Source organism: Talpa europaea, assembly GCF_964194135.1.
Source record: "Talpa europaea genome assembly, chromosome: 7".
Classification (NCBI taxonomy): domain Eukaryota; kingdom Metazoa; phylum Chordata; class Mammalia; order Eulipotyphla; family Talpidae; genus Talpa; species Talpa europaea.
Genome location: NC_140074.1, coordinates 95231995 through 95244396, shown reverse-complemented (window position 1 = coordinate 95244396; position 12402 = coordinate 95231995). Strand labels below are relative to the sequence as shown.

The window sequence follows — 12402 nt, the reverse complement described above, 5'->3', positions numbered from 1 at the left end:
AGGGAATGCTTTAGGGACATCTGACTTTGGGGACAGGACAGAACATCAGCAGGACATCAGGTATGAACCACCAGGTCCTTCATTGCTACTTTAGCTTATTACCTTCCTTATTTCTTGGCCTACCTGGTTCTGAGTGTTTCTAAGCAGGTTGGAAGATACTTATCAAATAGAATGGTTAGGTTGGCTCTCTCTGTCTGGATTTCCCTCTTGTCAATCCAGCTGCTCACTGGAGGGTTCCATCCCAGGTCTGCTGGGTTGATGTACAGAATTCCTGGGAGCATAGGAAATATTGTTCAGTGAATTTTCCATAGATGTCAGTATATTCTTCTCCCAGAGTTATATTCTCTGTTTAGAAAATGTAGACAGAACTTAAAAAGAATAGAGGCCTGGCTGAGATCTGAGGTCAATACCATGATGGTTTGCTATTAGAATCAACTCCAATTGGCTGATTAATAGCTGATAGAAAGCAGTGTTGAGAAGGATGCTGAGCTCAATCTAGGCTCCAGAGTAAAGAAAGCTATGATTTCTTAGCAACGCTTGCCATGGTGCAGAAGTATGTAGCTGGTTAGATTATGGCTTCTAAAAAGATATGTCCATGTCCTAACCCCTTGACCTATGATGTGACCTCATTTGGAAAAAGGGTCTTTGCAATTAAGGACTTCAGATCATGCTGGATTTTCTGAATGCAAAATGTAAGCATCCTTATAATATACAGGAAAGGAAAGACACACATACAGAGGAGGAGGACATGTGATGATGAGGGTGAAATTGAGGTTATGGAACCAAGGAACACATAAGCTGGAAAATGCAAGGAATGGTTTCCCTTAGAACCTTCAGAGGGAGTGCAGCTGGACTGACACCTTGATCTCAGATGTCTGACATCCACAACTTTGAGAGAAAACATTTTTGTTGTTTTAAAGCCACAAAGTTAGTCAGAGTTGGTAACAACAGCCCCAGGAAATAAACAGAATAATAGAGACAATTCACTGGACTGTGTCACCAACCAAATACAGATCCTTAACAGGAAATCAGACATTATAGTAGAGATCAAAGAGTTTTCTTTATCCTCTTGTCTCTGCTGATAAGTTCAGTCAGTTGAATTAGCAGAAAGTTAAGGTAGAAAGTTACTTTCCACCAGGATGTAGTGAAAAATTTCAGTGTTTAGTCATTGCCATTGATAGGCTGGAAGTTTTGGGCCTAGAAGCAGCCTAATACAAGGCACTTGTGTGCAGACAGCAGCACCCTCAGGGAATATTTCTAGCTCAGGGACCATGTTTCTTTCTATTATTGTAGCATTTCTGAATTAAGAAAATTCACAATGATCCTGACCTTAGAGTACTTGCTCAACCTCATGGATGTGTATTAGAGCTGAGAGTAGGCCAGAGTTTTGGATGTCTGGCTCCTGTCAGAGCTTTCTTGGGAGCCAGCAACACCATATGTAAAGGTAGAGACACCTGTTCTCAGCAGAACTTCTTTTTTTAATTTCTTTTCTTGAGTCATACCTGCTCTGGAGACAGTTGCTGGTGTGGCTGTGCGCAAGTGGCTGATCTCAAAGAGGAGCCTCATTGTGGGATTCAGAGGGATCCTCTCGTTGCTCGCTAAGGTCAACACCTGGAAACAATGGAGGGACATCACAGGTAGGAAGGAGTTAGGGTGCACGGCCAACTGGTAGAATTTGACTGATTGCTCCTGGTTGGAATGATGGATGATTATTTTCTTCTTTGCAATTATACATATTTTCTAAATTTTCTGCATAATCTTTTGTCTCCTCTTTGCACTCTGATATACCTCCCTATCTGTCTCTGTGTTTGTGTGTGTGTGTGTGTGTGTACTGAATCAGGAAAAAGTTATCTAAAAAGTTTAAGTTGATGTTAATGATTTGAATGAACTAGACCATATTGGAATAATAAGATTATTAAATGAAATGAATTTAGGTTTCATATTACTACTATTTCTTTTAAAGTAGTCCCTCTGGGAGAACATACATTTATTCTAATGATTTTGTAAATGTTGAAAGCATCATAAAATTTCTACTCTGGTTAGCAGGAGCTACTTGCTTAACAGTCAATTTATTGCCAGTTAGTTTTCATTGTTTATAAAAAATTAAATATTCTCTCCATGGTGAAAGATTTGCCACCTTGAGGGTGTCTGACAGTCTCAGAAGATTCTGATCTTTTTTCCTTATTCATGAAAAAAGGAAAGAAATAAAAATATTTGAATAGGTGATTGAAGAATTGTCTCATGTTTAAATATCAAATTAATCTATGTGAGTTTAAAAAATAAAAGATTTATTTATTTATTTATGTATAGGAGAACTGGGGTGTAGGCCAGAGATGCAGGGGTTGAGAGGATTCACCAAAGACAGAGTGTGGAGCAGAATAGACAGATCTACGGAAACACTGCTGAGGGAAGCAGGGAGCAAGACAAGAGCGGTCTGTTATGCCATGTGGGTTAGCTCCCTGGCTGGGGATTGAACTCGGGCTGCAGCAGCAGTGATAGCATGATAGTGCTGGGACTTAACCCCACACCACCAGGGAGAGCCTATGTGAAGTTTTTTTTTGAAGGAAATTACAATGCTAAAAATGGTGTGGGCAATGGAAGTACTTTGAAATAAGTGAAAATTGTTAATTCTGATGTATCAATTCTGAGATGTCTGTTAAAGACACCAAATAATAAAGCCAGACTCTTGAAGTGACACCTGTATCCTCATGTTCAGCATTGTTTATAATAGTCAAGACAGAAAAGGAACTTAATTGCCCATTGGCTGTTGCATATATACAGTCATAAATCTCTAAAGAAGGTTTCCATTAATGATGGACTTCATATATGATGGTGGTCCCAATAGGCTTAGGTGTATAGTAGGCTACACCATCTATGTTTGTGTAATTACACTCTATGGCATTCGCACAATGACAAAATTACCCAGCAATGAATGCATTATCAGAAAGTATCCTTGTCATTAAGCAATGCATGACTGTATGGATATATAATAGAATATTACTCAGCCAAATAAGAAGGAAATCTTATGATATATGACAACATGAAATGACCCAGAGGGCTAAGCGAAAGAAGCAGACAGAAAAAGAATAATACTATCTGACCTTACTCATATGTGGAATCTAAAGAAAACTGAACTCATAGAAACAGAGTAGATTGATGTTTGCCAGGGAGAGGTGGGTCAGGGAAGAAGAAATGTGTGAAGGTGGGCCAAGGGTACAAACTTGTGGTTATAAAATGAAAAACTTCCGGAGACTTAATGTACAATATGGTGACCATAGTTAGTAATGCCATCTTAAATACTTGAAAGTTGCTGAGAGACTACATATTAAAATTCACCACCACATCCAATAGAAGGTAATTATGTGAGGAGACAGAATTTTTTTTCCCCTTGTTCATTGTTGTACAATATTTGATTTCTCCCCTCAGGTATAGTCCCTGTAATTCTCCCGCGACCATATCACCCGTGAACCATCACCACAGTCCCTTGTGCTCTTCCCTCCCCTGCTTGGACCCCTCTCATTCTGGGCCTGCTGTGTGCCTTAAATCTATAGTTTGCCAGCAAATTTTGTCTTTTTCCTGACCTTCTTTTGGTTTCCCTATATTTTACCTATAAGTGAAACCATTTGATATTTTTCTTTTTCCTTCTGACATATATTTCACTTAGCATAATCCCTTCCAGCTCTGAGATGTTAACACACCTTACTGTGGTACTCATTTTGCAATATATACATATTTCATATTCTCATGTTCTGCACCTTAAACTTATACAATATTATATGTAAATAGAACTGGAGCAAGGTTAAAAAAAGAAAGACACTAATAATAGGTTCTTAATCAGAGAAGCCTTCATGTGGAATGCTGATTTCCAAATATGCCTGCCAACCTGGGGAAGGGGGTGGGTAGTTTCATTGATGATCAGAGATGACCTGAGTATTTCCCTCTCTCCCCACCAGCTTACTTGGATACCTTGTTGTCATCCATGACTGTGTTCAGTGATTCAATCCACATAGGGTCTATGTCACCATCCAGTAAAATCCACTTGGGCCCATCATGAGTGATGTTGGCAAGTTCCCGCATGATGGAAGAGAACAATCCTGAAATGAATCACAGATATCTTATTTTCCATTTTACCTTTCATTTAACACAGCCTTTCCCTATTAGCTACAATACCCAGAAGACAGTGTAAACAGAAAAGGAAGGCAAGATATGGCTTTATGTCTTACCAAAACTGTTACAGTGCCAAAGATGGACAGTGTTACTCCTTGTCTCCAGTCTAGCTTTTTTTTAAATAACAATGACAATAGCAAAACAACAACAAAATCTAATTGTTCTAGCTTATTAAGTTATAAGGGATGCAGCGAATCATTTCAACAGGCAACTGATATAATGGAATTACCTGAAGCCTTTTCAGATAAGGTTTTCATTCATTGTAATTGCAGCCCTGTGAATTCCAAATAAGGGCTCTTTGGAGGCAGTCCAGAGTGATTCTATTCAGCATTACATGAAATTTGTATCTTTTTTTTAAAAGATTTATTTATTTATTTATTTATTTATTTATTTATTTATTTATACAAGAACCGGGGTACAGGCCAGATGTGCAGGAGGGTGAGAGGCTTCACCAGAGACAGAGTGGGGAACAGAACAAGCAGACAGATGAAATACACTGCTGAGAGGAGGAGTGGGCGCTACAGGAGAGGTCTGCCGCGCCATGTGGGACCCTCGCTGGCCGGTCGGGATCGAACCAGTGCTGAAGAGACTGCGGACAGCTTCGCAGTGCTGCCCTCAACCGCCTGCGCCACCAGGGGAGGCCCTGAAATTTGTATCTTAATCTGGACAAAACTGATTTTTTTACCCTAAACCTTCAATCAGTAGTAAGGTATGTCTTTCATTTATTCAAATATTATTTTATATTCCTTAATAGATTTTTATAACATTTGTAATATATGTTTGGTGAAATATTTTCCTAAACATTTCATAGTTTTATTGTTATTGTACAGGGAATTTTCTTCCTGTATTTCCATTTTTAGCTGGTTACTGCTTATATATAGAATAGATACCAAGTTTTGTATATTTATTTTATATTTAGTTACCTTTAATAAATTTTCTTATTAATTTTAGTATTTTTTAAAGATTTATTTATTTATGCATACAAGAACTGGGGTACAGGCCAGATGCGCAGGAGAGTGAGAGGATTCACCAGAGACAGAGAGGGGAACAGAATAGGCAGACTGACAAAAAACAATGCTGAGGTGAGCAGCAGGCGAGACAGGAGAGGTCTGCTGTGCCATGTGGGATTCTCACCAGCTGGCTGGGATTGAACCAATGCTGCAGAGGCTGCAGACAGCTTCACAGTGCTGTGCTCAACAGCCTGCACCACCAGGAGAGGCCCAATTTTAGTATTCTTTTAAAAAACTTTTAAAAAAAATTTATTTTGTATATTTTTATATCATTTTTCATTTTTGCACAATATTGATGCATTTTCATCTTGGTTATAATCCCTATACAATTCCTACCCCCCTTGTTTTGATCCTATTCCCTTCCCCCCCCCCCGCCCTGTAGTGTGTCTCTGGTTTATAGTTGCTTGTTGATTTTGATTTTCACTTTATTATAATTAGTCTTTTTCCTGGTCCCTTATTTAGGTTTTCTAAATTCCTGCTATGAGTGAGACCATCTGGTATTTTGCTTTTTCTTTCTGGCTTATTTTGATGAGCATGATCCCTTCCAGCGCCATCCATGTTGCTGCAAATTGCATGAGCTTATCTTTTTTGATTGCTGAGTAATATTCCATTATGTAATTTTAGTATTTTTCAATGTCTCTTGAGTTTTCTAGGAATAAGATTGTATAATCAGAAAAATAAGTATTTTTCTTATTTTCTTTAATTTATACTATGAATTCCAGTTTTTGTTGTTTGCCTTACTGCATTTTCTAGAAATAGTAATGCTGGATAATAATGTTGATATGAGGTTTCTCTGACTTATTCTGATTTTAATGGAAATGGCTTTAGTTTCTCATTATTCAGAATTATTATTTTTCCTTAAAGCTTTAGGTAAAGAGTATTTATTAAATTTAGGGACTATCCTTCTATTCCTATGTTAGCATTATTTTATTAGAAAAGACTATGTATTATTCTTTTGAGATACTATTGAATTCTATTTAGTGAAATTTTAGTCACAATTCCTGAGTCTATATTATAAATAAAAGTGGACTATTGCTTTTGACTCTACAGAAAGATTGATAATCAAGTTTATTCTAACTTCATAAAACAAATTGAGAGAGATTCTTTTCATTATTTTGAAATTATATTTTTTGCTCTGCTACTATTTTTAAATTTTTACTTTTTATTAGTTTTCTCAAGTTTTCTACCTCTTATTGAGTAATTTTTAAGTTTCTATTTTGCTAGAGGATCAACCATTTCTTCCAGTCAATTGTATATCATTTAATTACATGTTCTCTTCTGTCTTAATCTTGCCTATATTTAGTGTTGTATCCTCTTTCTACTTCCTACTCTTATACACTTCTCCTCCTCCCCTCCCATTAATCATGCTCATAATGAACTTACTAGTCTTTACAAAAATACAGTATTTATTTATACTTCCTATGATTTTTGTTCCTTTCCACTGATTTCAGGTTTTATTAGTTTCCTCTTCCCAATTTTCTTCAAGTTTAGTTTATTACCCTTTTAGTGATTTCTTAGGATGGGTACTGATTTCTTTTATTTCTAGCCTATCTTCTGTTATAAAGAAAGTATAGTTTTCCTTTTGCCTTTATATGTGTCCCATAGGTTTTTGTATTGAGTATTTACCTTTCATTGCTTCCTAAGAGGTTATAGTTATATTTTCTCTTTAATAAGGGGATAAGCAAGTATTTCTTGATTTACAAATAATAAAATTATTTTGGGGGCATTTTAATGATATTTGTTACAATTAATAATTATATTACATTATTATCAGAGATTTAATAATTCTATTACATTATTATCAGAGATTGTGACCTGTCGATTAATACTTTCGAGTTCATTACTGGTCCTTCTGTGGTCAACTAAATTTAAACCTTTAGAAATGTTTCATGAACTAACTATATTTTCTCTTTATAATACACATAATATTATTACAGGATTAGGTAAGTGGTTAAGTGGAATAGAATATAAAACTATAACTATGTATTATATTGAGTTTGAAAATGTATTTCCTAATTCCTCTATGTCAATACTTATTTCTCTGTTGAGACTGTCTAATTTTGGAAAAGGTTTATTAATATAATCCACTAAAATTCTATTTTTATATTATTTTTTATTCTATTTATATATTATTTTTATTAAGTTCTCCTAAAAAGATTTAAAAGGTTATACTCCATTTACTTGGACATTTTCTTTTTTAGTGAAGACATATTTCTGATTATTATATCTTTATAAATATCTCCAAATTTAATGTATATATTCAATAACACTTTATTTAAAATTCCAAGAGTTAAAAATTTGAATTATATTATGTGAGCTCAAATTTAATACAGAATAAGAAGTGCCTGAGACTAGCCAAGAAAATTATAAAAATATGTTGAGGAGGGACTTACCTCATTACATATTAAGATATGTTATAAAATTATTGTAATCAAAATAGAATGATATTGTACAAGATTAGGTAAGTGGATGAGTGGAATAGAATATAAAACTCAGAATTGTATCTCAGCATATGACAAGCTGGTGTTTAAATACAGATGGAAAGGACAATTTTCTTAAATGGTGCTGACACATTCAATTATCCACATGGAAGGAAATAAAGTTGATTCTCTACCTTATCTCACATCTAGCCTCCCCAAAAGATTCTAGATGGATAAAAAATGTTAATGTGAAAAGAATCTTTCAGACCAAATTTATGATGTGGTATCCATAGCTGCAAGTTAAAAAGATTTATAAAATCAATAGGAATTACAGATGCTAAAAAACTAGGCATACATAATATCCTTTTAAAAAATATGTATAGAAAATATGTGATGAAGTGTCTATAGACAAGTGGTAGACAGGAAAAACCATTAGCATTGCATATTACAGGCAAACGGTCCATGTCTTTGATATATAAGGGTCTCTTACAAACTGATTAAAAAAATAAGGGGAAATAAAATCACCAAAGTACCAATTACTAAGACCAAGAAGAAAAATATGTCTTACTAATAGACAGCCAAATGAAAATTAGAGAGTGTGCTCAGTAACTCCTCTTGTTCTTGGCCTCTGATTGAAGGCCTTACATTAGAGGAATTCAGACAGTTTGACCCTGGTTTGGTTAGACATTGGAGTGTTAGGAGGGAGATAAGGTTTCCTCATTCCAGAAGCTACACGGGTTTTAAAAAGAGGCCCTGTCAGCTCATAGAGGTTTTTCTCCATTTTCTTCTCTCTTCTGATGACAGAGGACCCTTTCCAACATCTACCATGGTGTATCAATTTTTTGAAGGTTATGGTGAGGTCAGCACTAAGTGAACACTGGTTGGGGACTTTCTGAATGATTGTAAAAGGGATCATGATTCTGCAACCATCGTGAGATGAGTGATGACTTCAGCATCATCAGGGCCTATCCTGGGCACAGTATTCTATAGCAGCTTCCCATCACTCCTAGAAAAGTGCTGTTGGGGAGAGGAGCTCTCCTCGAGACGCTTGACCATACTGCTTCTTTGGAAATGAACTGTGGCCCTCTCTACTCCAACCTGCCTTAAACCCACTACCAGACAGTGAAGAGATCTCGTGACTTGTGTTCCAGAACCACTAACTTACAGCAGAATACCTGCCATGCCGTATCATTTCTCAGTGCCCTCTTTCAAGAAGCAGTGGAAGAAGACTTCAAAGAAATAATATCCAAAGGGCTGAGGTTCCCTTCCCATTCAAAATTGTTTTCTTTCTTTCTTTAATTAATTTACCTCCCTTTCTAATTCCAAGCACATCAGTCTACTGTTCTCTCTTCTGCATTTCTCCCTACTAACTTCAGGCCTGCCCAGGGGTACTCCAAGGCCAGTGAGAACATTCTTCTAGGAGTGTCCTGCTCTTACCATCCTTCCATTCTCGTGTGGCTGGATTGATTATGCCAAAGAGTTCATCGTTTGTGACGACCTTGGGATTGAGGTCAGTCCAGACAGGACGGCGTTTCATGATCTGATAGGTTTTATACAAGGACTTCAGCACCTGAGACTTGCCAGTACCGGCACTGCCCACCACGAACACGGAGTGCCGCACCGCCAGGAGCTCCTCCAGCTGGACCACCTAGAGAGGTGTGAAATTCAATCAGTGGGTCCAATTTGTCACTCCCCTATATCCCAACTCTTCTGTGAGCCATTCTGGTGTTGGAAATGAGACTTGATGTCAGAGAGGAAGAGTTTTAACCTCAAGATATGATGGGGTGCTAAAGATAGGGGCAACATTTATTCACTAATTCATCATTCTGCCATATAATTAGTAGTCACTAACTAAGTTTCAGAGTGTGTCAGGTAAGGGAGATCACTACCCTCAGTGATTTCATAGTATGATGGAGAAGCAAGTCATGTTGACAAATTATTATCATGGAGGTGATAAGTGCTGTAACTGAGGTATTTATAAACTGTTATTGGACACAGATAGGATGAAATAATTTATTTTGTACAGATAAAGGGAACAAAAAAGACTTTATAGAAGAGGGGGCAATTGAACTGGGACTTCAGGGAAGAGGAGGAGTTTGCCAAGAAGATTAATACGAAGGATATTCTAGGCAGAGGTTACAGTACAAACAAAAGCCTTGCGGTATGACAGAGCATCATGTGCTTTAGTGGGCTTGATGAGGCTGGAATTAAAGGGCCCCTTGGGGACTATGAAGGTTTCATTGCTCTTATTCTAGTTTGCCACCAGGCTCACCTTTCCACAATGTTGTAGGAGTGTACTTATTTCAGTGGAAATCTAATCTTGTCACTGCCATGACTCTGTTGCTTCGATAATTCTCCATATTGGTGAGGAAGTCCTAAACTCTTTGACTGACATATGAGACCTTTTTGTGGTTGACCCTAACCTGTCTCCTGCCTTATCTTTCCTCCTCCAGCATGTACATTGCAGCTAGACAATGACTTGGAGGTGTTTAATGATGCTCTCTTCTTTGTCTATGGATTACAACATAATTGTGCCTTCTGTTCAGAAGTTACCTTCCTTTATCCTGCTTCCTATGACCAGCTCCTACACCCCTTAGTCTGGGGCAGGTGCCCCAATCTACATTCTAGTCCTTATAAATATCACAATGGTCACTTTTCTGTATCCCTATTAGATTGTCAGCTCCTTGACATCTTGGCATCAGGCTAGACTGGGCTTTGTGTCTGTTTTCAACATCTAGCAGAGAATCTGGCAAATTCTACATGTGGAAAAAATATTTATTGAAAATGTGAAGAATGGGTGGAAAAGAGGGGTGGGCTGTATAAGAAAAGATCATGGTTTGTAGATTTCTCTATATTTTTGTACAATAAGATCCTTATTAGCCCAGGAAAGTGAATTGAAGAGAAAATTCATTGGCAGGGTGCATGGGCCAATATGTTTTTTCTTCATATATTTAATTTATTTATTCTGTATTTAAAAAAATTGATAAATAATGACTCCTATATTTTTTTAAAAATAAGTGATACAGGTATTAAAATAATTCTACAATCATACAACCAGGGAATTAGGAGAGTGGTACTGCTAAGCTCAGTATGAAGGTAGCAGATAAATGGCTATTTAGGGAGCAATATGATTAACTTCCAGTGTGGCAGAATAATTTACTAAGATATTAATCTGAATTTTGTTTTCCATTGCATCAACATGTTTCTCTTCTCTGCCCCAGGTCATTGCCATTCCTTTGATTCCGGGCCCATATTTCTTAGAGAAGAGTCTCAGTCCTGGTTCTTATTTGCATTCTTCAGAAACTTAAATTAGGATCTTTTTAGATAAGGATCTAAAGAGATGTGAGGCCTCTGAGGAGCTGACATCTAAGGCCTGAATGAGAGTCAGCCCTGTGGAGACCAGCAGAAGAGCATCCCAGGTTGAGTGAAAGTGAGTGCAAGGCTGTAAGTTTAGCAGAAAGTTTGGAGAGCTCAAAGAATACACAAAAAGAGCAGGAGCATGGTATAAGTAAGAAAAAGTCAGATATGCAGGAATTAATAGTGAGAATTTTATTTTTGACAAATTAGTAAGGACTTAGAAGATGTTCAACCATGAAATTGACCTGAGATCATTGAAATTAAAAAAAAAAAAAAACAAGGAAGAAGAAAAGGGGATGGGGGCGAGCTATGTTTGTTGAATGGAGACTACTATATCCTTAGATATATTTGTACAAACAACTGACTGATTGCTTGATACTGGAGAATACCTTTCTAGTTTCCTCAACATCATTTGCTCATTTCAATTGGTTGGTGAGTTAAAAATTCACACACCATAAAATTCACTTTTTTACAGTGTACAATCCAGTGGTTTTTATTATATTCACAGGATTGGATAACCATCACCACTATCCAATTTTACAACATTTTCTTTTTTAATATTTATTTATTTATTATATATTTTATATCATTCTTCATTTTAGAACATTTTCATCACCCCAAAAGGAAAAACTACACTCATTAGCAGTCACTCTCCATCTCCTTACTTTTATCTCAACTCTATACAACCACTGATCTACATTCTGCCTCTATAAATTTAACTATTCTGCACATTTCATAGACGTGATATTTTGTGAATGACTTACTTCACTTACAATGTTTTCAAAACTTTCCATGCTGTAGCATGTACCAATACTTCATTCTCCTTAGGGTTGAATAAAATTCTATTGTTTATGTATACACATTTTGTTTATCCATTTATCAACTGATGAATGAGTCATTTCTGTTTTCTGACTGTAAGAATCTATCAACTTTTGACAGTATCTTTTATAAGATACATATATAAACATCCTTATACTTCCTTCTATTGCTCCTTCTTCTTTCAGTCTTCTCTCTTCTTTTAGATAAGTTATACTTTTACATTGTCATATTTGATAATATTTAAATTCTGTTTTGTACTTATATTTAGATCTTCTGTATTTCCCATGATTCGAAGGGTTAAAGACCAGTAGTGGCTTACATTTATATGATGATAAATGTTTTTCACTACAGAAAAAACAGTTGCCCAGGATGCATTGTGTTAGGACAACTGTGTATGGACCTGGTGCCTTGACTTGATAGAAGTTGTTCTAAGTACCAGTCCAAGGTGAAATGAATACTCCTTTCTATACTCCTAATAATGACCAAGACTGGGTCACATTAACTTTTAAAAAAAGATTTAGACTATGATTTTATTTCTCTTGGTATTTTAAATTGCTTTCTTTTCTCTTTGCTAAAGAAAAGAAACCTTTTAGTTCCTATGCCTTGGAAGTTAAATAAAACACACAAGA

The 12402-nt window shown here is 36.3% G+C and overlaps 1 protein-coding gene across 3 annotated transcripts in view; it reads right to left on the bottom strand.

Moving 5' to 3' along the window:
- Nucleotides 1–12402, bottom strand: part of DNAH9 (dynein axonemal heavy chain 9) — a gene marked incomplete at its 3' end in the record, with an annotated part of 308650 nt that overhangs the window by 167493 nt on the left and 128755 nt on the right. For all 3 annotated transcript variants that reach the window (XM_084236563.1, XM_084236562.1, XM_084236564.1), the window contains exons 32-35: nucleotides 9035–9245; nucleotides 3967–4094; nucleotides 1503–1611; nucleotides 124–271 (exon numbers count right to left, since the gene is read on the bottom strand). In XM_084236563.1, coding sequence (XP_084092689.1) covers nucleotides 124–271; nucleotides 1503–1611; nucleotides 3967–4094; nucleotides 9035–9245 — 596 coding nt within the window. The remainder of the gene's footprint in view (nucleotides 1–123; nucleotides 272–1502; nucleotides 1612–3966; nucleotides 4095–9034; nucleotides 9246–12402) is intronic.